At 58.2% G+C, this 23,990-nt stretch overlaps 2 protein-coding genes across 13 annotated transcripts; both read left to right on the top strand.

Moving 5' to 3' along the window:
* Positions 1 to 575: 575 nt before the first annotated feature.
* TPM2 (tropomyosin 2) lies at positions 576 to 14,123 on the top strand. Of its 12 annotated transcripts, none has more exons than XM_071425610.1 (9): positions 576 to 784; positions 1,668 to 1,793; positions 7,904 to 8,037; positions 9,041 to 9,158; positions 9,280 to 9,350; positions 9,580 to 9,655; positions 10,307 to 10,369; positions 10,698 to 10,767; positions 12,545 to 13,125. In XM_071425610.1, exons 1-9 carry the CDS (start codon positions 671 to 673, stop codon positions 12,622 to 12,624), a joined length of 852 nt encoding a protein of 283 aa, XP_071281711.1. In that variant the 5' UTR covers positions 576 to 670; the 3' UTR covers positions 12,625 to 13,125. The 12 variants fall into 12 exon arrangements, with proteins under 12 accessions (XP_071281711.1, XP_071281709.1, XP_071281708.1 ...); XM_071425608.1 differs by lacking the exon at positions 12,545 to 13,125 and adding an exon at positions 11,099 to 11,875 and having other exon boundaries at positions 577 to 784; XM_071425607.1 differs by lacking the exon at positions 12,545 to 13,125 and adding an exon at positions 13,816 to 14,123 and having other exon boundaries at positions 578 to 784.
* A 4,818-nt stretch (positions 14,124 to 18,941) lies between these two features.
* LOC139589301 (gamma-secretase subunit Aph-1b-like) lies at positions 18,942 to 23,841 on the top strand. Its single transcript, XM_071425604.1, has 7 exons — positions 18,942 to 19,174; positions 20,245 to 20,415; positions 21,502 to 21,575; positions 21,747 to 21,869; positions 22,220 to 22,347; positions 22,572 to 22,695; positions 22,929 to 23,841. The coding sequence occupies exons 1-7, from the start codon at positions 19,062 to 19,064 to the stop codon at positions 22,964 to 22,966; spliced, it is 771 nt and encodes a 256-aa protein (XP_071281705.1). The 5' UTR covers positions 18,942 to 19,061; the 3' UTR covers positions 22,967 to 23,841.
* Positions 23,842 to 23,990: the final 149 nt, after the last annotated feature.

Below are 23,990 nucleotides of genomic sequence, written 5' to 3'. Positions count from 1 at the left end.
TGCCATGCCAGCCCTTGAGGTGTCCCCAAGCCAGTGCCAGCAAGCAGGGTCCAGCAAGCCCCAGGGTGCTGTGACAGGGCATGTGGTGTACCTAGGGCACAAGCATGAGGACAGCTCTAACTGGGGCCAGTGCCACCGGGGTACCCATACTCAGTGCCCCAGGATGTCCCCTCCCCAGTGCCACTGGGGTACCCCAGCACAGTGCCACACAGTGTCCCTCATCCGGTATCACGGGGTACCACCACAGCGTTGCCCCGGCGGGTCCATCACCCTGTGCCATCAGGCTACCCACAGCACACTATCCCACTATCCCGGGGCGCCTCTTGCCCAGTACCACCGGACTGTCCCCAGCGCCGTGACCCGGGGTGTCCCTCGCCCTGTTCCCGGTGGGTGCCGGGCGCCAGGGCTGCAGCGATGCCCGCCGGGGGGCCGCCCCCCCGTCCCGCTCGGTGCGAGGGCCGGTGGCGAGCCAGTCCCTAAAAGGTGCTGGCGGGCGGCGGGGGAGGTACCGGGGCAGCCCCCGCCCGGCACGGCCCCTCCCCAGCTTTTAGGCAGCTCGGCGGGGCGGGGAACGCAGTGCCGGTGCTCCCTCCGCTCCCGGTGCTCCCGCCGCTCCCGGTGCTCCGCGTCCCTCTGCCGCCCCGCGCCTCGTCGCCGACGCCCCGCCACCATGGAGGCCATAAAGAAGAAGATGCAGATGCTGAAGTTGGACAAGGAGAATGCCATCGACCGCGCCGAGCAAGCGGAGGCTGATAAGAAGCAGGCGGAGGATCGCTGCAAGCAGGTGGGTCTCCCACGGACTTCCCCGGCACTACCTGGGTACCCTCCACTCTAGGGGTGTCCAGCCCCAGGACCCTGTTCTTCTGGGAGCCTAGTCTGGGGACCCTCCACCCTAGGGTTGTCCAGTCCTGGAAACCCTGTCCCGCTGGGTGCCCAGCCCTGGGGATGCCATCCCACTGATCGTCCAGCCTGGGGACACTGCACTCACTCTCTAGGATCACACAATCCCCATACTGAGCTCCCCACACTGATTCTCCAGCCCGGAGTCCCCTGTCCTAAGCATGTCCTAGCCCAAGGACCTTGCCCCACTGGGTGTCCTGCTTGTGGATGCCAGCTCTAGGGATTGACAGCCCTTAAGACCTTCCCTCTCTGTGACCATGTCCCCAAGGACATCACCCCATGTGGATCCAGCGACCCCATGTCCCCCAGGAACCAACACTTTCCCTTGACCCCTCACACTGGTCCCCCCAAACATGTCTTATCTCGTTGGGACGCCCCAGTTCCACTTCCCTATCCCTGTGCCAGGGAGAGCCCTGGGGACTGCATACTCCCACTGCAACCACAGAGATGGGAACACAGATTGGTGCCCCCCAGAGTTGTATCCCCAAGACAGGAGCTCTCCAGTTCCCTATACAGGGAAGGAGACCACCACCCTCTTACCTCCACCAGGCTCAGGGATGAGGGGGGTCCAGGAGGCTGTTGTACACCAAGAGCCCCCCGAGGACCCGTAGACCCAAAGCTGTCAGAGGACACGTCCATGTCCATGTTTTCCTGCTGTGCCCCACACAGGCTGGGTGTCCCCAGGAGGAGAATGGGAGGACAGATCCCCTTCCAGCCTTACAGACACTGCCGTCCCCCCTGAACCCCACCCTTTGTCCTTTCACCAGCTGGAGGAGGAACAGCAGGGCCTGCAGAAGAAGCTGAAGGGCACTGAGGATGAGGTGGAGAAGTACTCGGAGTCTGTCAAGGAGGCCCAGGAGAAGCTGGAGCAGGCGGAGAAGAAAGCTACAGATGTAAGTAGGCACGCCAGCAGCTCCTCCCCTGCACAGGCTCTGGACCTCGGGGGGGTTAAAGGAAGAGGGGGCCCTTATATGGAAAGCGTCCGAGGGGAAGACTGTCAGGATCCCATTCCTTCGATGTTGACACTGAACCGGGCTGATGGGTCCAGTGTGGGCTGGGGGGGCAGGCCAGCTGTGGTGAGCAGTGCTGGTTGCTGGTCCCGTCTTGAACTTTGTGGGGTAGCCTACAGCCTGGCTCCCCAAAGCTAACAGGGACAAGTGTCCCAAGTCCCCCAGCACACACGTCCTCAATGCTCATAGGAAAAACTGTGGTGCTTGCTAAACTGTGGCAGATCAGAGAAACAAAAAAATCTCTTGCTGTGATTAACTGCTGAGTGCTGGCTGCAAGGAAGAATGTTTGGGGTGTATGGAAGGGGATTTGGGTGGATTTGGGGTCCAGTGTGCTACTTTGTACCCAGAGAAGGGCAAGGCCAGGAAGAGTTTTATTTAGTGCCATGACTGATGTTTCTCCTGGGAAATAGATCCCTCTGGGGAGATGTTAGGAAGGTGTTGAAATTGGCTTGTGCCTGGCCAGGATGAAGGGTGGAACAGCTGTGTGTGGCCACGGGGCTGCTTGGGAATGGGGTATAATGACCTGTGGTGCCACACAGGGTATTTGACACCCTATAAATAAATACTCCTTTTGATAGCCAGCCCCTCTTTGATGAAAACCAACCCTGGAAATTGGAGGAGAAGCTAAAGGAGAGCCGTCTGGAGCACAGCCAGCAGGGCATGGCCAGGCTTTTCAGGATTGAGAACAAAAAATTCAATCCCAGCTGGTTTATGGAGCTAAATGGGGGAGATGCATCAAATCTCTGAGGCCGCTGCCAAGGACAGCGGTGAGCAGACAAGGACGAGCAGTGGCAACACCAGTCCTGTGGCAGCCCAGAGCCCTTGGGCAGCAGCCAGGGGTCTCCTCAGACCTCTTTGCTGAGCCTACAGATGACTCTCCTTTAAAACATTGAGAATCCTCTGGAAGGGCACGTTTAACCTAGCATGGGGCAGGCATGTCAAGCTGGGCAAGGTGGTGTGCAGTGAGGTTCACACTGATCTAATGGTTCTGTGTTGGTATGGGAGAGGGCAAACTCAGTGTGTCTGAGAGTGGATGTGATATTTGCAGTGCAGGGCTCAGAGGAAGCGGCAGACAAAGATACTGGGCAAATGTCAGCTGTGGGGTGTGGAGTGGTTTGCTGCTGGCAGAGGTCTGTGAAATGCCATCCTGGGCAGGGAGGGTGTTTCCCTGAGCTTGGTCCACAGCAATTTGGCAAATCTATGGGCTTCAGCATGGAGAGTCCCATTCCAGAAGATACAGAGGATGGGAGCCACCAGGAAAGGGCCAGAGCAGGAGCCATGGTGAAGGAGCCGTGTCAGGCTGGAGGCTGGCTGCATCATGGCTAGGGCTCCATCACCAGCACAGCCCTCCCAGGTCCATGCCAAAGCCTGGACAGGCTGCGCCATGTGTGGGGCTCTGGGAGTCTCCCCTCCTCGCCAGGGACCAGAATGTGCTGACAGCTCTAAGTGCCAGGGCTGGTGTCACCTCCTCCCTGGTGCGAGGCGCAGCACAGCTGCTGCTTCCAGCAGAGGAAGCACTGGGTGGACCCCCAGACCACACTCACCCCAGGCACCCCCGTGTTCCTCCCTGGCTGCCAGGACAGTGGGTGCTGTGAGCACAGCGTGTTCCAATTCCTCACTCGGCTCAGGCTCATACCAGCCATCCAGGCAGTCTCCTGCTCTTGGCAAAAATGTCATTGCCTTAAAAGAATAAACACCCACCTCAGTATGGCCGTGCCCTGCTGCTGGCACTGGATGGTGGGGCAGGAAAGCCATGGGGACTGCACTAAAGAGTGCAAACACTTTGCCCCAGGCACTTGGAGAGGAGTCAGATAGTGCAGAGCAGGGAATGCCTGACTCTTGATCAGCAACTCCTCAGAGCTTCCCAGCAGCTCTTCGAGCCCACCGTGGTCCTAGAACCTCTTGTCACCAGGAGAGACAGCCCATGATGCTCAGGTCAGGATGGGCAAGGACTGCTGGAAACGGGTGCAGCTGGGACAAGAGGTTTAGGCCAGAACAGCCCTCTCCACCGCCCCACATCCCCAGCATTGGCATGTCCCCAGCCACCCCAGAGGGGCCTTAGGGAAACTCTGCCATTCCCAGGCCATGATCCCAAAAGCTTCACCCGTGTTCCCGCCCCAGCTGCTTTCCCTGGCCAAGACTTTGCTCTTATTTGGCGATTCCCTGAGCTAGTGGGAGGGAACTGGACTCTTCTGGGAAGTGACTGCATCTCGGGGTGGGGCCACTGCAGGAGGCACCTAGCCTGGCTACTGGGGGATCAGGGTGGCTGCTCCCTAACCTGTCCCCCTTCTGCCTGCAGCTGGCTCGTCCCTGCCCCACTGCTGCCAGGAACCCTTGTTCCTGCCCTGGGCCCCATGTCCTGGCTTGTGCATTGCTGACATCCAGGCCTGGGACTGGGAAGGGGCAGGACCAGCTAGGCCCATTCCAAGCCCAAGGCTGTGTGCTCCCAGGGGACCCACAGTATCGCCTCTTCCGCTGCCTCTTGGCAAGGGGACACAGATCTTCAGGGTGCAGATAGCAGTGGGGCTGAGTCACCCCCAGGACCCCTGGCCCTGGAGCTGATGCCAGCTGATGAGGTCAGCCTGGGAACTGGCATTCCTGGAGGCAGGTGTGAAGTGCAGCCAGGGAGCTGTCAGTACATCTTAAGGGAGGATTGAGTGCCAGCAGCTCCAACTTCTTCTGATGGATCAAGACATGTGCCCCAGCCAGGATGGAGAGCCAGGAGCTGGAGCTTTGACCTCCCCCTTAGGGCACAGTCCCTGAGGCAGGAGGTGCCAGGGTCTCCATGGGCCCCATGGGTCTCTGGGGGGCTGCAGGACAGGTCCTGACATTGGGGAGCAGATACCAAGGGAGTGAACATGATGGATGCTGGGCACCTGGCTGCAGCCCAGGTACCCCCGGAGAAAGCCCAGGAGCAGGCTCTGCTCATGCCTCTTACTGACTTCCCATAACAAAAAAGTCCCCAACCCTCCTTAGCTCTGCAGCAATGGCTGGAGAGGGCAGCACTTGAGGACTACACATGGGTACATTGCTCCTGTAGCTATGGGGGCTCCACAGGACAGGCTCCAACACTCACAGACTCTGTGGACTCCTGGAAGAGTCTATTTCCCTGGGCTCCTCTCCACTGCTCTGGGGGATTTTGGTGTGACTCTGCACCCCTGCCTGGGGGGCAGCATGCATGCTGGGCATGGAGAGAAGTGTGTGCCCTGCCTTGGGGCCACTGTGTGCCCTCTCTGGGGTACCAGGTACCCCTTCAAGGGACCATGCATCCCCCTGGGACCGTGCGTGCTGACCCAGAGTGGGGGGACATTGTGCCCTGCCTAGAAGCAGCTATGCATCTTGCCTTGGCGGGGATGTAGAGGCAGTGACCAAAGCCTGGGGAGCACCACGCACTCTGCCCGGGGGCACCCTCTGGGCATCCTATTTGGGATGAGGGGCACTGTGCATCCCTCCCGGCGTGGGAACTCTCTCCTGCCGTGGGTGAGCACCGCACGCCTCGCCCGGGGGAGCGGAGGAGCAGGTCGGCCGGAGGCAGCACAGCAGTAGCAGGAGCAGCAGGAGGAGGAGGAGGAGGAGGAGGAGGAGGAGGAGCAGGAAGGGATGGAGGCAGGGCGGGCGGCGGGAGCGGCCGCTGCCTGAGCGCTTCCTGCCCGAGCCGGGCGGATCCCACAAAGGGCTCGGCGGTGTGGCCTCCCCGCCGGCAGCCCCCGCCATGGCCAGCGCCAGCTCCATCGATGCCGTCAAGAAGAAGATCCAAAGCCTGCAGCAGGTGGCCGACGAGGCGGAGGAGCGCGCCGAGCACCTGCAGCGGGAGGCCGATGCCGAGCGGCAGGCCCGGGAGCGGGTAAGGGCCGCTGGAATGGGAAGAGGGAGGGCGGGGGGCACCCCGGCAGCTCCTCAGGATCCCCCGCCGGCTCCGGCATCGCTTCCGGCGGGCCGGCCCCGGCCCCCTGAGCCCCGGTAGCCGGGCCGGCTGCCGCCGGGGCGCAGCAGCGCCGGGAGGTTCCCGGGGAGCCGCGGGGAGCTGCCTGCAGCTGGCGAGAGCCGCGGGGCAGGGAGCTGGGGCAGTCCCTGCCTCGGGCGGCCTCCGCCCGCCGCCTCCCTCCTCCGTTGGTGTGGCGAGAGAAGATGCTGCGTGCAGCGGGGCTCCCTTGGGCTCCCCGGCTGGCCGGGCGCTGGGAGCGGGCAGCGGCCAGCCCTGCCTTGGGATCGGTGCCTCCTCGGAACGGATCTCTTCCCTCGGAGGCCGGCGTGCACAGCACAGAATCCCACGCCCAGGCTCTTGTCCGGCTTCCAGCGAACTCTGCCGTTCGGGCCGCAGAGCTTTAGCTCCAGCCTGTCCCTTCGTGGGGACACGCCACCCCTTCACACTGCCTCAGGCCAAAATTTCCATTTTGGCAGCGGGATGGTATGCCCAAGCTGCAGGTTTTTCCTGGTTTGTCTTTGTAGTTGTTGAAGCTTTCTGTTTTCTTCCTTTCTTTCTTTTTCCTATGCCCACTCATTCAACATTCTCACCATATCAGGAGCGGCAGAGCTGGGTGCGGTACCCGGGTTGTTGTCACTCGGGCTGTGTGCGGAGGAAATGGCCCCTTCCTGCAGCCTCAGATCGGGTTCCCTGGTCACTGGGAGCTGCCGGGAGAGCTCATGTTCCTAAGTGTCCATCCGGGCAGTTCTGACCCACTTTGGGGGTGATTCCCCGGGAAAAAAAAATCTACCGACGCAGTGAGGCTGATGCTGCAGGCAGAGCACTGCCCTCTGGGCGCCAGCTCCGGTTCCCCATTGGGCGGTCTGGCAAGGGACGAGGTCTCTGAGTGTCTGTGGAAAGGGCGATCATGGGGCGGAGGCGGCTGTGGGGCTGGCAGCTGTGGGGCTGGCAGCCGCCTCAAAGCAGTGCCGGCTGCTCCTGTCCCCACCCTGCCAGCTCCCCACAGGGGATTGCTCAGTGGGGCCATGCAGGGTGACAGCCCCTTGCTGCTCCCATAGTCCCTGTGCTTGGCTAGTATTCCCTGGGGCATTCCCAGTGCTGGAGCATGAGGCTGGCTGTGTCCAGGCACTGCAGCCAGCCAGTCCTGCTGCAGCCTGTGAATGAGCAGGAGCCTCTGTCTCCTGGGTTGGTGCATGGAGCTGCTCCTCACAGTGAGGTCTTATGGCCACGCATCCCTTGATATTTGGGGGTTTGTCTTCCTCGCACCCTCCTAGTGGGAAGCGGGGCTGAGAGCTGCTGAGGCAGCATTTCCTGACTGTGGCGATGGAGCAGCAGGCCTTTACCAAATGGAAAGAGTGCAAGGCCAGGCGTCAACAGGCTGGCGGAGGGCCAGGGCCACTGCTCCTGGCCAGCCCCAGCTCCCAGCCCTGTGCGTGGGGAGCCTGGGAAAGGGAGGGCTCTGGTCCTGCCAGCCTCATCTTGGCCAGGCGCCAGCCTGCCGAAGGCGACTCGCTCCACTGCCCCCGGCACTGTGCTGTGCATCAGCTGGGGGGGCTCCGTGCTTGGCTTCAGGCTGCCCAGTTGCACAGGGCCCTGGGGGTTCCTGCAGGAGAAGCTCCCAGCTCACTCCACCGCCTCTGTAAACAGGAAATCCACAAGCAGCTCCGATCGCCTTTTCGGGAGTGAAGCCTCACAGGGCATTCCTCCCCCTTTACTCACTGCTCTGCAAACCCCAAATACCATCCCTGTGACGGCATGGCTGCTATGGCCACCCTGCCCCAGCGAACGTGCCCTGTCCCCCTCCAGGGCGGGAGCTGGAAGTGTGAGGACATGGTGGGGCTGCACATGGCAAGGCTGGGAGAAGCCAGCATCAAACAGTCACTAGGGATGGAGATAACCCTATAGAGAGGCGAGGGAATGCATGGTCAGGCAAGCCATTGCAGTGAACATGGGCTTGTTGCACAGTGCCAAGGGGTGTTCTGGATGGTAAACAGGAGTAATCATTGAAAATGCTTTTTACAATTTATGTATTTGACATGGGATGACTGAGGGGTTTCTGTTTCCCCAGGCTGAGGCTGAAGTGGCTTCCCTGAACCGCCGTATCCAGCTGGTAGAGGAGGAGCTGGACCGTGCCCAGGAGCGTCTGGCCACTGCCCTGCAGAAGCTGGAGGAAGCTGAGAAGGCGGCTGATGAGAGCGAGAGGTGGGATGGAAAGGGACAGTGGGAATGGTGTCAGGTCACCATGGACTCCAGACAGCCCCCTTAGTTTTGCAGTGGGGTCCCTCTGAGGTGACCTTATTGGGGTTTCTGTTCGCTTTCCTGCAGACTTCAAAGGGAGAGAGCAAAGCCACAATCCAAAGAAGTCCCCCAGATACAGACACTCTTATCCAGAGCACACATAAAATCCTGAAAAATTTTATCTGGTATTTATAAAAGCACCAGACTGTAACCAAAGCCAGAGGACAATACAAGCATGTTTTATTCCCCAGAGCAGCTTTAGACGCTCAAGGACAAAATAAGAGCCCTCTGACAAAATAAGGAAACCTCTGTGCTGGTAACTAAGGTCAGATTTGAGGACCAGACAGCCTCATTCAAAAAGACTTCTAGAGGGTGTATGTTGCCCCATCCTCAGCTCCCAGACTGGAGCTGTGCAGGCAAGGACACTCGGGTTGTATGAGAGCACCCAGCATGTCACAGTGTTCCTGGCAGTTATGTGAGCTCTTCCCTCATTGGCAAAGATCAATTTGAGCAACAGCATGAGTGAGAGGAGAAGAGTCTCCAGGACTCCTTCTGTGGGGGTTTGGTAATCCCCTGTTTGTGAGCATCAACCCGAATGAGAAAGGCTCTGCCACAGGATGTTTTCCAATATTTCCTAAGGGCTTCCAGCCTGTCAGGCTGTTTTTGTGGAGGTTGTGGCTGGCTCATCCTGGGCTGGACACCTTTTCGCCCCCAAACATGGGGTCAGACCCTGCCTGCTTGAGTGGCACCATAGCCATATTTCACTCTGGATCATAGCCCTGGGGCCAGCTCCACTGTAATTTGCACAGGAGCATTTTTGGGGTACTGGTGGTGTGATCCTACAGTGTCCCATCCTCCCCGAGCAATGTCCCATGTCTCTGAAGCTAAAGGTGGTGTTGTTAGGGTACAGGATGTGCAGATGACACCTGGACCACAAGCAGTAAAATCTGGCATGGTCTTTCCTCAGAGGCATGAAGGTCATCGAAAACAGGGCCATGAAAGATGAAGAGAAGATGGAACTCCAGGAAATGCAGCTCAAGGAGGCGAAGCACATAGCAGAGGAGGCTGACCGCAAATATGAGGAGGTGTGTAGCCCATTCCCCAGTCCTGACACCCTGGCAGCACCCAGAGCCATCTCCTTATAGCCCTGTGCCCCCAGCTGGGGCAGGCATAGGGCTAACATGGGTCACTTGCTGCCATCAACAGGTTGCCCGCAAGCTGGTCGTTCTTGAGGGAGAGCTGGAGCGCTCAGAGGAGAGGGCAGAGGTGGCGGAGAGGTGAGTGGGGCTCCTGGTGGGCAGCATGCAGGGGCCCCACACAGCCCTTGTCCCAAATCCCTGGCAGACATAGGGATGGGGATGTCTGTCCCTGGAAGCAGCAGGGTCTGTCACTGGGGTGGTCTTTGGGATTGCAGGCTGGGGATAGGGGTGTGCCAACCCTCTGGCATCATATTCTTGACCCTGTTCTCTGCTGTCCCCCTCCCGGGGTGCCCCTCTTCCACCCCAGCCGAGTGAGACAGTTGGAAGAGGAGCTGCGGACCATGGACCAGTCTCTCAAATCCCTCATTGCCTCAGAGGAAGAGGTACTGGGGCAGGGGCGCGGGGCGATGTGCAGCAGCCCCTTCTCTCTGTCGCTGTCTCTCGAACCATGCGAGCCACCTCTCTCCTTTCTGCACCACTGCCTCCAGCACCAGCCTCCCCTCGCCCCCCTCTCCAGCAGGTGCAGGCCGGGCACGCTCCTCCATCCCTCCATCCCTGCTTCCCTGGCGGGGCCAGCAAGAGCTTGGCTGGTGGTGATGCACGAGGTATCTGTGCAAGGAAGCACAAGGAATGGATGAACAGATGCGTCCTGGCAGCTCCTGCTCGCAGTGGCTCTGCTCCTGGTCCACCTGCACTGAGTTTTCTCCTTTCTCAACTTGTTTTCTCTCTTTCTTTCCTGCTTCCCCGTGCCTGTTCTTTCTGCTCCTGCCTCTCTCCTGCCCTCTGGCCCCACTCCCCCCCTCCTGCCGGCCCTGCTTGGGATGTAGTAAATGTGGTGACCTAGAGGAGGAGCTGAAAATTGTCACCAACAACTTGAAGTCCCTGGAGGCCCAGGCTGACAAGGTAGGACCCAGGGAGGCTGCTAGGGTTGGGAAGAATGTGTGGGGTCTGGGAATGCTGCAGTCTCCTGCTGGGGTGAAGGACAGCTGGAGGCATGCCTGGGGACTCACAGGTGCTTGTCTCTGTCTCTGCAGTATTCCACCAAGGAGGATAAGTACGAGGAGGAAATCAAGCTTCTAGGGGAAAAGCTGAAGGAGGTAAGGGTTGTAGGGCTGTCACAGAATCAGTGCTTGCCATCCTGAATGGGTTTTGACCCCATTATGCCTATGTCCTCTCATGGTTTCCTAAATTGCAACCCAGCATCATAGCAGGTACCTGGGTCTGAGATGACTTTCATTAGTCTGTTCTGATTTAGGCTGTGAGGCTTCATGGAGCCTTAGTCACTTCTTGTCCCTTGCCTTTCCCATGAGAGGGCTTCTGGAGAAGGGTACCAGAGATGCATATGGGGCAGATTTGGAGTGCAGTGCAGCTTGCACCACCCACTGTGTCCTGCAGCTCACCCTTTCCCTGCTGTACTTCCCACAGGCTGAGACCCGGGCGGAGTTTGCCGAGAGGTCTGTGGCAAAGCTGGAGAAAACCATTGATGACCTAGAAGGTAAAATGTCCCCACCAGCCCTGTGTCCTTCTTTCCTGGGGTGGCACTGGACACACCATGCCCTTGGTGGGGCTGGGCAGTGCTTGGCCAGAGGGAGGGGTGGTCAGGATTTCTGGGAGCAGAGCGGCTGGATGCTGCAGCATCTGGTGTGGGAGCACAGAGCTCCTGGGGTCTGGGCCCTGCCCTCGGGTAGGCAATAGGGTCACATCCATGCTGCCTGTGCCCGCACACCCCTGCTGCTCTCAGCCTGCTGCTCACAGCCACTCTCTCTCTCCACCTTGTGTCTTCCACTCTATTCCACCATCTGCTCCCTGCCTGCCTTCACCTGCAGATGAAGTGTATGCGCAGAAGATGAAGTACAAAGCCATCAGCGAGGAGCTGGACAATGCACTTAATGACATCACCTCCCTCTGAGCCCCACGCTGGGCACCAGCACTGCACCTGCTCCCTGCCTGTCTCTCCCCAGCTCGGCTGTTTGCCTGCCTGGCCATCCCACCTCTCTCCCTACCCTTTCTGTCCTCCTCTGTCCTACCTAGCCTGTGCCTGTCCATCAGCTCCTTTGGGACAGGAGCTGACCCGGGGTGTTCCCGCTGTACCCCTCTTTGGGGAGACAAGGTGTAGGTGCTTAGAGCTGTTTGTTCAGGGCAGGAGAGCAGCCCCACATACTGACTGGACAGTGTAGTTGTAGGCCCATGCCACAGCATTGCCCTGGGGATCAGGACTGTGCCCAGAAGCCCTTTGTTCCAGCAGCTCCCTCCTTGGCTCCCCAGCAGCAGAAGCACTGGGGACCCTGCAGCTCCAGGGCTGGGGGGCCATTTCCCCCCCCCCATGTACTTCCAGCAAAGTCCCCTGGTGCTGCTTGCTGGCCCCAGCATGGGGATGACCTGCATTGGGGAAGCGGCACCTCCACTGCCAAAGCTCAGGCCTGGGGGATAGAGGGTTGGATCCAACTGTGCAGACACCTTGTTTCCCGGCAGGCAGGCGACCCTCACTCCTCCCTCACCCTTCTGTCCTTTGCACATTGCTCTTCAGTTTGCATCTCATGACTTTTCTTTTGTGTTCTGTCCCTCTGGGTTAATGAGTTGATATCAATAAAATTTTAACATTGGTTTCTCCTTTGTTTTCTTCATGCCACTCTGTCCCTCATCTCCTGCCTGTCTCATGTGGGTGCTGTCAGCAGTGTGGTAGGAGGTGGTTGCAGGCAGCTCACAGCCACGGGCGCCCCAGGCTGACTATGGCTGAGACCCAAGAGGTTCCCGTGCTGCCAGGCTGAGCGGGATGGGGCCATTGTGCTGACCCCTCCACCCCCTGCCTCTTGTACGCAGCTTTGCCCATCTCTTGCCATCTTCTCCATGAGTCTTTTGGCGTGAAATGTCAGGGTTAGACCTGGTCCTGTCCATTCTCTGTCTCTACTCTCAGACATTGCCTACAAGCAGCAATCTCATCCCTGTCATAGCTCCTGCATCGCCTTCTCTTGGTGAGGAGGCTGGTGCTACCCTTCAGTAGTGATCTCTTGTGATCTCTAAATTGGTCCTGATCCACCTCCTCTTTCCTCACCACCCTACCCTGTCCCAGAACCCAGTTTCCAAATTGGTGGACCTACAGCCTTGTCCCTGCACAAATACTGGCTGCCTCTGGCCAGTCCAGCTGTATCCCACCACTGGCTGGGTGGCTTGTGGTGTTTCCAGTGAAGGCTTTCAGAAATGCTGTCTCTTTTCACTAACTCACTTTTTTCTCTCTCTTTCCTGTGCTGCGTTGATGTCTCCATTTTCTCTAGAGCGCTCTCAGCAGGAGGCCGAGAAAAACCGTGTTCTCACTAACGAGCTGCGGGTCATCCTTACTGAACTTAACAACTGAGCTGCCCAGAGCTCCTGGCCCCGGCCCAGCCTCCCTGCCCCATTTTGGCCAGGCTGGCTCCAGGCTGGGAGCCCCTCCCCGCTGGGGTGAGGCAGGGTGTGAAGCCTTGCCTTATCCTCATAGGGGTAACTACCCTGATTGGGCAGGACAGGGCGCCCCTCTGGAGTTGATCAGTTTTTGTGGGAGACATATGAAAGGTTTTGGGATGTCTTGGGATGCCCATGTAGTCATGGATGTCCTCTGGCATCATCCTGGCTCTGCTGGGGGGGGATGCGGTGGTTTGTACTGCTGCCTTCCTCCCCTTGTCCTGCGAGTCAGTGGGCAGCCTCTTCCTCCTCTCACTCTGGTCACCCCAAATTGTACAGGATGGATCCCCTTAGAAAGAGGTCCTTGGAGTGTGCTGGGAAGGCTGGGAAAAGAGCTGGGGATCCAGCAGCACCTGCTGCCCTAAACTTGGGACAGGGAAGAGGCTAGCAGGGCACACTGGGTGATAGGGCTGGGTGGACAGCAGTCTTGTTCCATCCCCATTTCTGGGGGAAGCAGCATGCCATTTGGAAGTGAACACCAGAGGGAGGCTGCCTTGGCAGAAGGCTGCCTGGCAGAGCTTATCCTTGTAGCCTTGTTAGCTCTGCTCCTTATCTCTGTTGTCCTCTGCCCACTCTCCTGGGCTGTTAAATGGGCTGCTTTCTCACTTCTTTTCTTCACGGAGCACTGCTGGGTCATGCAGCAGGCATTGGTTCTCCGCTTCTGCTGGCCAAGGGTTTGTGCACGTGCCTGCAGCTGGCCAGTGGTGATGCCCCAGTGTCTGGCCAAATAATGGTACTCGCCAGCGGCACCAGTGCTGCAGAGTGCTCAGCCACAGGCAACGGGGCAACCTGGGAAGATGGAAATGCTGAAGAGTGGTAACTGCCTGTCCCAGTGACCAGCCTGACTTGCCTGGCTTCCCTGGCAGATCCCAGAGTGGCTGGACTCATCCCTGCCAGAAATGGGGCTACCTGTGTGGACTGTGCTCCACAGGGGACGCCCCATTTGACTGGGGGCTGTTGCTGTACTGAAATGTCCATCTCTGTGTGTGTGTGTGTGTGTGTGTGTGTGTGTGTGTGTGCTTGTGTGGTATGTGTGCGTCCCGCTGCATCTGGGTACATTTGGGTTGTGTCTGTGTGCGTGGCTGGGTGTCCCTTGTATTCACAGAGAGCCTGGCCAGTGCCAAAGAGGAGAACGTGGGGATACACCAGGTCCTGGACCAGACCTTACTGGAGCTGAACAACCTCTGAGCTGCCCTCGCAAGCCCCTATCCCTTTTCCCTATCCAACACATGCACCCCACTGGCATGCTCAGGATGCGGTCATCAGCTGAACTGCATCTTGGCCAAACCCACACCTCCATTGAGAAGGGAAGCTCAGCAGCCTTGCACTGTTGCTCAAGGGGATCTTGTTTGTGCACAGCCTAACCGGCTCTGTCCTGTCTTTATGTCCAAATATTAAAGCAGTTTGACAAGATGGATGGCTGTGTTTGGTCCTTTGGGTGGGTACAGGCACTGGGAGAGGAGATGTGGGTCTCCCTACCCAGCTGATGCATGGAGGGTCTGCAGGACCTCTGTGGCTGTGGTGGGCTCGGAATGATAACCACATGGTTTGGACTGTGTTCCCTCATCTCCATTACTTCCTTGGAACACAGAGGAGGCCTCCAGCTCTCAAGCTCAAACTCACCATCCTCTTCAAGTACACAGTGATAAACCATGTCACTGGCGTGTCCCCTTCCACAATCTGCATGCTACTGGCATGGCAGCTGGGGAAGCCACAAGGTTCTTGACATCTCCATGGAGGGTTCATATTTATGACAGTGAGGAAACACACAAGCACATGATCATGCATGCACACATTATTAGTTGTCAGGGTCTTCTCCAGGTATGGGATTAGCTGCTCACCCTTTGTACTAGTTGCAATTTCTTCTACCCGTGACTGAACACCTGCCTGAGGGACAGCTGTAGAAGCTAGCAAATATTAATGCAGCAGACAAATGTTCAGGAAGTTTCTTCCTGGCTTGCTATATTTTCTCCAACTCAAGTTGAAGAGCAGCCGGATGTGTCTCATTGCTGTTACCAAAATGGGCTGGATTTCCTGGGGATGCCCAAAGCCATTATCTAGTCCTGCCCTTCGCTTCGGGCCCCTCTATGATGTGGACCAAGCCCTGTTGTCCCACACTACCCAGCGGATATCCCTCTAAAAGCACATCCACACACTGCCAGGAAACAGAATTCATGCTGACCCCTTGTCGAGCCAGACCCAGCAAGAGCCTGACAGGGATAGCTTTTGTTATCTGCTTTCCTTTATTTGCTGTGCCTCTTAGGTCAGGAAAGGAGGGTGTTGAGATTGCATCTCTTTCCTGCCCAGGTGCTGCTGGCCTCCCGCCCTCTCCATGGCCCAGCAATTCTGTTTTGTGGTTCTAAGGCCTTCTACAGTAGGAAAAAAAGCTCCCTGTGTTATGGGGTGCTCATCTTCAGTTCATCTTCTCAAGGTTGCAAAGTCTGCTGTGAGCTGCAGCCTCCCACCCTGGGCCTGGAGGAGCTGGAGGGGAGGACAGTACATTGTGTCTTGGACTGCTGAGCTGTTCTGCGCAAGGGCTGGAGCTCCTCCTTGGGCCCGCCCTCCTCTTCTGCAGTGCATCAGCTGAGCCGTTCTGTTGTTTAGTCAAAGCACCTTCCAGGCAGGGGGTTGTCTGGCTTCAAAAAGAACCAGCATGTAAAAGCACCTCTTCTCTGAAGCCTGCACCCTGCACTGCAAACAAGCCTGCCCTGTGCCCCGGTCAGGGTGTGTCCCAGTGCCCAGCCTCTGGGTGCCCTTCGCCTTCCTGCTGGGACAAAGAGCCCTTTCACACCCACTATTTCTTCCCCATTAGCTGCTGCTGCTGCCTCCTGGTTTGGACCAGTCCACTCGACTTAACTGTTTACACCTTGCTGCAAGGGGCTTCTTATTGCTTTGAATGACCTGTGATTTGGCAGTGAGATCTTGAGTGCTGTTCCCAGGTGATGCTCAGCCTGAGAAAGACATGAGCTACGTCATGGTTCAGCAAAGCTTTACATTTCCTCCATTCTTCCACCCATCTACTTTCCCCTGTGGCATCACAGAGAAATAGGTAGGCCAGGGAAAGCTCTGGGAGCACAGGGCACTGTGGAACTGCTGGCATGGGAGCATGTCTCCCCACAGGTGTCACAGCCCCACGATGAGAACTGAAGTGCCCCTGCCCTCCTCCCTTCCTGTGTCTCCACCTCTCCCATGGAATTTCAACCTTTGGATTTCTTTATTTTGGCCTGGCAGACTGAAGATCTCCCCAGAGAGTTTTCAGCCCTGCTGTTAGTTGCCACCCCATTGACATACCAGCACATGAACTTTCAGCAGCTTCTCCCCTCTGCTCTCTGCTCCAGTTTTCTCATCTCTCCAGTGCCTCTTTTCTTCTCTGAATCCTTGCCGTTCAATGCCCTTGAACTACATGGTGGAGTGGGAGGACCACACAAAGAGCATCTGAGATACTTACTTTGATGAGACTTGTGAAGCTGTGCAGAGCCAGGCACAGACTACTGCCACCCCTCAGTCTCTCCCTGCATCTACAGCTTAAGACATTGGGGAGAGGGACAGAATAAACTGTGTTGCCAAATTGTGAAGGTTTTGCAAAACTCTGGGGGATTTCAAAACTGGTCAGACCCCCTAAAGCCAAGTGCCACATAAATCTCCCAGTCCCCAAATCTGTGTTACTGACTTGTCGAAGTCAGCAGAGGACAAAGCAGCTGGAGGGAAGCATGGATGGCCATGACCACATGGCACCATCTCAATTTTGTATGAGCCTGCCCATATGCAATGCTTGGAGCTGTGCTGCCTGTGAGAGTGGAGTGTGCAGTACAGCAGCACATGTGGCCTCTGCTCCTCTTGCTCAGGGGATCTGGGAGCAGCACTGGAGCATCTCTGCTACAAGACAGGCCTATGACAGGGTGACAGGCAAAAAGGGACTCTTGGGGACAATTCATTGCATTGGTTAACAGTTGTTGGTGACAAGGTTGATTTATTCCCTTCAGAGCAAAAGAAAATAAATAAAAACAACTTGTTATCAGGGCTGTGCTATGCAATGCCTTTCTTGCAGGATGCCTCCCCTATGCTGTTTATTGCCTTGTGGATTGGGCTAGGATCATAATTTTGGTGAACTGCATAGTATTAACTTAGAAGATGATAAAATTACTGGTCTTGAGTCTATCATGCTGGTCCATGCTTCAAGTCTTGGGCAGGTCCTGCTTTAGAATCACAGAATAGCTGGGGGCAGAAGGGATCTCTAATGATCATTGCCACAATGAGGAGGGGCACTCTCAAGTAAATCATGTTGCCCACAGCCCCATCCAGCCTTAGCTTGAATGTTTCCACTGGTGATGGATGTGGTGATTACAAAGATCTGAGACCATTATGAGCACCTTTGAACTTCTTCTGGTCATTGTCCTCCTCCTTGCTGATGGAGTTCTCCTGCTCCCTGTAGCTGGTAGAGGCATGCTTCCTTCATCTGTCCAGCAGCAGCCCACAGTGACCTGGACCAGGGCTGATATAGCACCTTGAAACAGCCACTGCTGCTGCACTGCAGAAAGGAGTGGGACTTCCACAGTGCCCCTCCTTCCCTCTATCACCTGCAGCAGCCAAGTCACCTCATGCTGCAGATATTCCTCACACACTTCTATCCGTTTGGCTGTGTCCATGTTGGCCTGGTCATAGAGCTGCAGTCTGGGCTAGATGGTCAGCAGAGCCAGGAAGAACACAAGTCTTGGAGCCAAGGCCTGGTGGATGGAAAGGGAGCTCATCAGGTTTGGGTGGGAGGCAGCAGGGGGCTGGGAACACCCAGGATGTCCTCAAAGCCTCTCTGAGCACCTGCCGCCATTGAGAGCCCTAAGCTCCTCGTCCAGCCCAAGCACAGTTCTGTGGCCTGTCCTGCCCTGAGGTGCTTGCGTGTCTTAGAAACGCCCTGGGCATTGCCCCCATCCCTATGCAGCCCAGCATTCCTCTGCATGCATGCTCACTGGTCACCAGAATCCAGGTGTGCTGGGGCTGGTGATGTCCCTGGTGACACCTCCTGCTGTGACCCATCCTCCCTGATGTCGCAGCCACCAGAGCCACATCTCCCAGGCTGGCAAGCCCCAGCCTTCATCTCCACCCTCAGTGGGTCCTGGCCATCCTCGCCAAGCTCCCTGAGGCTCTCTAAGCCAAGCAGGCAGAACCCCGGGCCTGTAACTGTAACTAACACAGGGGTTCTAAGTGGATGTCCCCCGCTTACAGGAGTGAGGTGTGACTTTCTCTGGGCCAGGTGGGCTGACTCTGGGCTGTTTTGCAAAAAGGTATGAAATCCTAGGCAGGGACAAAACTATTCCCCTCTCTCCTCCTCTGCGATCCCTTGTGCTGGGGGCACGACTTGGCCTTGCAAACCCTGGTGATCAAGCCAAAATATCAGTGATGTTCCCTGAAAAAGTGGAAAAGATCCTGTGATTCTCACTTCCAGCTGCCAACTTGCTGGCTGCAAGGGCAAGCCCATGAGCTGGTGGGGATATGCTGGGACCCACATCTCCCTGCTCCCCTGGGATTCCCCTGGTTCAGGAGAACCCTCTGTACTCCATGTTGGAGTGCTGTGAATTGTGCCTCCCACAAACAGGGCCTGTTTTCCACGATGTAACAAAAGCCTTTCCAGACCCCTCAAAAGCCTTCTCTGGCCTTGCTGCATGTGTGCCAAGACTGGCATGGGCGCAGTGTTGCCGGGTCAGCAAAACCATACACCCAGTGCTCCTGTTCAAAGTCTCCCGGAGGCAGGAAGGGTGTGTGTTGGGGTGTCGGTGCCTGTAAGTGGGAAGCGCCCTGAAGTGCCTTTCCGTGTCAACCTCGTTGATATGGGGCTGGACTGGAGGCGCCAAGCAGAGGGAGCACAGAACCACCGAGGGCGGGACAGGCTGCACACCTCGCCCAGCCCCTGCTCCTCGAGGTGGCCGTGGGGACGAGGCCAAGCTCCCCTGGGCGCAGGCTGCGCCCCCACAGGACCACGGGCCTGCCGAGCTGGGAGGGACCCACGGGGACCATCGCGTCCAGCTCCTGCACAGGCTCCCCCACGGCTCGCACCGTGCGCCGGAGAGCCTTCCCCAGACGCTTCTGGAGCTCTGCCAGGCTGGTGCTGCGACCCCTTCCTTCCCCGGGTAAGCCGCCCCGGTGCCCGCCCGCCCTGCCCGGGCATTTCCCGGCATCCAACGCCGCCCGTGACTGACGGGCCCGGGCCCGCCCCGGGACGCGGCTTCCGGCGGCGGCGGCGCGCGCACGTGTGACGTCATCAGCCCCGGAAGGGCGGCGGAGGGGGAAGGGGCCGCGGGGCCCGTCCGGTCCGAGCTCCGGCTCCGAGCCCGGTCCCGTGCCCCCGCTCCCGCCGAAATGACGCTCGCCGTCTTCTTCGGGTGCACCTTCATCGCCTTCGGGCCCGCCTTCGGCCTCTTCATCTTCACCATCGCCCGCGACCCCCTCCGCATCATCATCCTCATCGCCGGGTCAGTCAGCCATGGGGGCTCCGGTGCCGCCGGGCTGCGGGACCACGATCGGCTCCGGGAGCGGCGTGAGCGGGGCGGGGCGCTGGGACCAGCTCCGGTGCTGCTACCAGAACCATCGTGGCGGGGGCACTGATTCTGTTGCTGGTCCCAGTTCGGATGTAGTGCGCTGCTGGTGCCAGTGCCTCAGCACGATCACTGTAGTCGCTACAGGGGAGCTGGTACCAGTGCCGGTGGTGGTACGGTGTGGGCGTGACAGGGGTGCTGGTAGCAGTATGGGTGTGACAGGGTGGTGGTGCCATCAGGGCTGTGATAGACATGTGACTGGTGCTGGCTGAGGCACCATCGTGGCTGCAGCAGGCACGCCAGTGCTCACACTGGTGCTGTTGTGGGCTCACTGGAGTCACCAGTACCCGTGCTGGTGGTGTTGTGGGCTCACTGGAGTCACCAGTGCTCACACTGGTGGTGTTGTGAGCTCACTGGTGTCATCACTACCCGTGCTGGTGGTGTTGTGGGCTCACTGGGTCGCCAGTACTGGTGCTGGTGCTGCTGCTGATGTGGGCTCACTGGAGTCACCAGTGCTCACACTGGTGCTGATGTGGGCTCACTGGAGTCTCCAGTACTCACACTGGTGCTGCTGCTTGCATGACAGGAGCACTGATATTGTTTGTCTTACTGTCACAGCACATTGTAGACACAAGAACTCATTCAGTATCAGTGGGGGGTTGGCAATGGTACTGGTGCGTGTGTGCAGTTGGGAAACTGGTACCAGTACCACTGTGGGACCAGAAAGATGTGGTACTGGAACCGGTACTGGCATGGATATGAGCCTGGTGCTGGTACTGCTGTGGGCACAACAGGAGCACTGGTGCCAGTTCTGGTGACCAGTGGGGCAGGTGTGCAGGCACAGCACAGCAGTGTGTGTGCCTGCCTGCACCGGGCCTGCGCCGGTACCAGAGTGGCACTGGTGCTGGTTGGAGAGTGGGCATGGCTGGGGCACAGCTGCCATGCCAGTCCCAGCACGGCAGGGGCTCTGGCACAGCACCGGTGCCAGCAAGCTCTGTCTCTTACAGGGCTTTCTTCTGGCTGGTGTCACTGCTGCTCTCATCCCTCATCTGGTTTATCGCAGTGAAAGCCAGCGACCCCCAGGATGAGCGGCTGCAGAAGGGGCTCCTGATTTTTGGGGTGATGTTCTCTGTGCTGCTGCAGGAGGCCTTCCGCTTCCTTTACTACAAGCTCCTCAGGTAATGGCATCTCCCCCACTGTGCCAGCGCTGCTGGATGCTCTTCCCAGCTATGGTGGTCCCAGGTTTTGCCTGGGAGCTGCTGGACTGGGGGGAGTGTCAGGTGTGGTGGGAAGCTGCCTCAGTGCTTACCCCGAGCACGTGGGTGGCACCTGTTTCAGTGTGTTGACCTCAGTGGGTCTCAGGTGGTGGGGCAGAGCAGCCCTAAGGTCTGGAGGATCTGGTGCCCTGATTGAGCATCCTGGGTCACAGTCTCAGAGCAGCCTGGGCAGCTTCCAGCCTTCCTGATACCATTGTCTTGGAGTGCAGGGGTTTTTGCTGTCAGGGGAGGACGTGCTGCATCCTGTCCTGTGGATGGATGGGCACTGTGCTGGGGCTGGGCAGGCAGGCACAGGGAGGTGTCCTTCATACTCCCTGGTCTTCCTGGGAGAATGCAGGGGGGGGAGCCGTGTGGGCAGGCTCCCTGCGGCAGGGCACTGCTGGAGGCAGGCAGGCAGAGGGTAGCAGAGCTCCACGGAGCAGCCTCTGACATAAAACCACTGCGTTTCCTTTGCCTTGTGGATCTCCGGTCCCAAGCACTGCTGTCCTCCTTAGGCTGAGGACCTGCCTGGCATCCTCCTCACCTATCACACCTCTAGTTGTCACAAATTATGAAGCCTCTCCTCTCACAGTTTCTCTCCCCATTGAATTTTTCTAACTCTTTGAGCTCTTCCTGCACCTCCTCCATTGTTAGTCAACATCTTCTTTAAGTGCGGAGATCAGGTACAGCCTCCCACGCCTGCAGTGGGGCTGCTTTCCATGCGGGGGTGCTGCTTGCCTTACACCCAACGTCCTGCTCACACCAGCCCTGCTCTGCCGGGCTGGCTGGCACCCGCATTCCTCTGTAGAAAATCTTTCTGTGTGGCCTCACGTGATTTTCACATGCCTGGTTTGTCTGGTGGTACAGTCACACGGACAGTCTCCGTGGTGGGTGTTGCTCGGGGAGGGGGAGGTTGCCAGGAAGGTGGCATGGTGCAGAGTGAACAGTGCACCATGCCTCAGGAGATGGCTTGGCTGTGCTGGACTCCAGTGTGCTCTCACTCCACAGGAAGGCCATTGAGGGGCTGGTGGCCCTCAGTGAGGATGGCTGCTCCCCCATTTCCATTCAGCAAATGGCATATGGTGAGTGCTGTGCAGAGTGGAGCACCCTGACCGTGGGGCAGGGGGTGAGGCTGGGAAGGGCTGAGGATGGTGCTGGGAGCAAAGGGAGATTTCTCATGCCAAAGCTCGCTCAGAGGTGCGTGGGGTGACCCTTGGGAGGTTCAGGGTTTAACAGTGTCCCTGTCCTGGCAGTGGCTGGTGTGGGCTTTGGTCTCATGAGCGGCGCCTTCTCCATGATCAATCTCCTGGCAGACGCGTTAGGGCCTGGCACTGTGGGCATCCATGGGGATTCACAGCTGTATTTCCTGACCTCAGGTGAGTAACTGGCACCCTTTGCTCACATCTCTGCCCCACCTCAGACGCAGCAGATAAGGTGCTGGAGTTTTCCCTCTTACATTGTCTTGTCCATGCTGCACCCGCATTTACCTGAGACCCTTATAGTCCCCTGTCACATATCTGTGTGGCAAACCCTTCTTGCTGTCCCCTGTGGCCCTCCCTGATCTTCTTTTCATGTTTCCCACATGTGGAGTCTGACCCAGCACCTCCCAGTCCAGCCAAGGTGTTTCTCTACCGTCCCTTTACTGATTCATCTCCATCCCTTCCCCAAGTCTGCTGGCTAGGTCAAGTGGGTGATTCCCTGGTGACACCTCTTCTTCTCCTCGCAGCTTTTATGACCATGGTGCTGATTTTCCTTCACACCTTCTGGGGGATCCTCTTCTTTCACGGCTGCGAGCACCGGCGCTGGTGGGAGATCGCAGCAGTCGTTATCATGCATCTCACTGTTTCGGGGTTGGTGAGTAACTGGGAGCAGGGCTCTGTGCTGGGACCTGCATTCAGAGTACTGGTCCCTGTGCTGGCAGGAAATAGCCTTCGGCACTAGCAAAGGAGCTGGCCCTTCACAAACCATATCCTGGGGTTGGTGCCGCCTCCGTTTGCTGAGGTGATGACACTGCCACACATCCTGTCCCTGTCCTCTCCTGCCTGCTCACCCTTCTCTTCTCGTGCCTCTCTCTGCAGTCGTTTTGCAACCCCCTGTACATGGGCAGCCTGGTGCCCTCCTACCTGCTGATGGCTGCTGCCGCTGCCTGGGCTTACCTACTCTCGGGGGGATCTGCACAGAACCTGCGGCGCTTCCTGCTCTGTAAGTGCTGCTCCAGAGAGGGGGTGGGGGACACTTTGGGTCTCATGGGGTACCCGGACTGGTGCTGGGATGGTGAGAGGTTGTCCCAATGTCTCAAGCAAGGGCATCACCCCCTTGTCTCCCAGAGCAGAGGAGCAGGTGGTTTTTGAGGCCATTGTCAGGTTGTTGCCTCTCCTGGGGGAAGTGGGGTAGAGTTTGGGGAAAACTCACTGTTTCTCTTGTTGGTTCCGCAGGTTTACGGAGCGGAGCCAGCCCCCAGCCAGGATCCTGAGGCCCTGCAGGATGTTCCGGTCCCCAGTCACCCCTCCCCTCCCCTCCTATCCTGGCGGCAGGATCGGCCATCACCTTCTTTGCAATATCTTTTCTCCTGGACTGGGGGACCCTGGCCAGCCCCGGTGGGGCAGGCACTGGGGTCCAGCTGTGGCAGCCAGCTGACCAAGTGTGGCTGAGACTGGCTCACTCCAACGCCCCTTTGGGAGTCCCCATAAAACACCTCAGTTTTGGGGGACCCAACTTTGCTGGCCCTGCTGTGAGCTCAGCCCCAGTTAGCCTGCCTGTGACTGCCGGAGGCTTGAGCCCAAAGAAACCCATCGCTTCTCCCCCCGCTGCCACAGATGTGCTGCCCCCCATGCCAGGGCAGGGGGCCTGCATTGCCTCCTCACTGCAGGGTGGAGGAAGGGGCTTTGCAAAGTGCTGCCATGCCCTGGGTTGTGGCTGACTGCTGTAGTGCTCCTTTCTCCACCTCTCTGCCCAGTCCTGCTGCCCCAGGAGCCACAGCCCTGGCAGGGGTGAGCTGGCATCCTGGTGCAGCAGGATGGTGCTGGGGGACCCGTGGGTACTGACACCATGCAGGATGGGAGGAGGAGAGGGAAAAAGACAGTATCCAAAGGACCCAGTGGGCATGGAGGGTGGTGGAGGGCTTGGGAGGAGACACAATGCCACAGCTGTTGCCGGCACAGATTTGGGAGGGGGTTCAAGGGACCATTCCAATGGATCATTGCCCTCTCCTGTTCTTGGGGATTTTCAGGCGGGTACCAGCCCTGGTTCTGTGCCACAGGGCTGGGAGGGAGAAACTGCCATTGGGCTGAAAAGGCAGTTTTATCCACAGTGGGCTTTTATACCAATAAAATTAAGTACCACAGACAAGCGGGGTTCTGTGTGGCCAGCAGCGCTGCCCTTGTGGGGAGGGTACAAGCAGTGGTAACAGTGGCTTGTGGTGGTGTGGCTGGAGGGGGATGGTCTGGCAGTTGCAGACCCTGTTTGCCTGCAGGTCTTGCTCCTGCACCGTCCATCCT

The sequence above is a fragment of the Agelaius tricolor genome, unplaced genomic scaffold (assembly GCF_023055355.1).
Source record: "Agelaius tricolor isolate 1412-34295 unplaced genomic scaffold, bAgeTri1.0.p SCAF_4, whole genome shotgun sequence".
Classification (NCBI taxonomy): domain Eukaryota; kingdom Metazoa; phylum Chordata; class Aves; order Passeriformes; family Icteridae; genus Agelaius; species Agelaius tricolor.
The sequence above is the reverse complement of the archived record's forward strand: the minus strand, read 5'-3'. Positions and strand labels throughout refer to the sequence as shown.

What these genes read in the sequence shown, in the direction of transcription:
- TPM2 (XM_071425607.1), top strand. Translation starts at nt 671, where the DNA reads ATGGAGGCCATAAAGAAGAAGATGCAGATGCTGAAGTTGGACAAGGAG. An exon ending in CGGAGAAGAAAGCTACAGAT is followed by an intron (nt 1,794 to 7,903) that starts GTAAGTAGGCAC and finishes CTGTTTCCCCAG; the next exon opens with GCTGAGGCTGAAGTGGCTTC. An exon ending in TAGGGGAAAAGCTGAAGGAG is followed by an intron (nt 10,370 to 10,697) that starts GTAAGGGTTGTA and finishes TACTTCCCACAG; the next exon opens with GCTGAGACCCGGGCGGAGTT.
- LOC139589301 (XM_071425604.1), top strand. Translation starts at nt 19,062, where the DNA reads ATGACGCTCGCCGTCTTCTTCGGGTGCACCTTCATCGCCTTCGGGCCC. An exon ending in ATCATCATCCTCATCGCCGG is followed by an intron (nt 19,175 to 20,244) that starts GTCAGTCAGCCA and finishes TGTCTCTTACAG; the next exon opens with GGCTTTCTTCTGGCTGGTGT. An exon ending in CCTGCGGCGCTTCCTGCTCT is followed by an intron (nt 22,696 to 22,928) that starts GTAAGTGCTGCT and finishes TTGGTTCCGCAG; the next exon opens with GTTTACGGAGCGGAGCCAGC.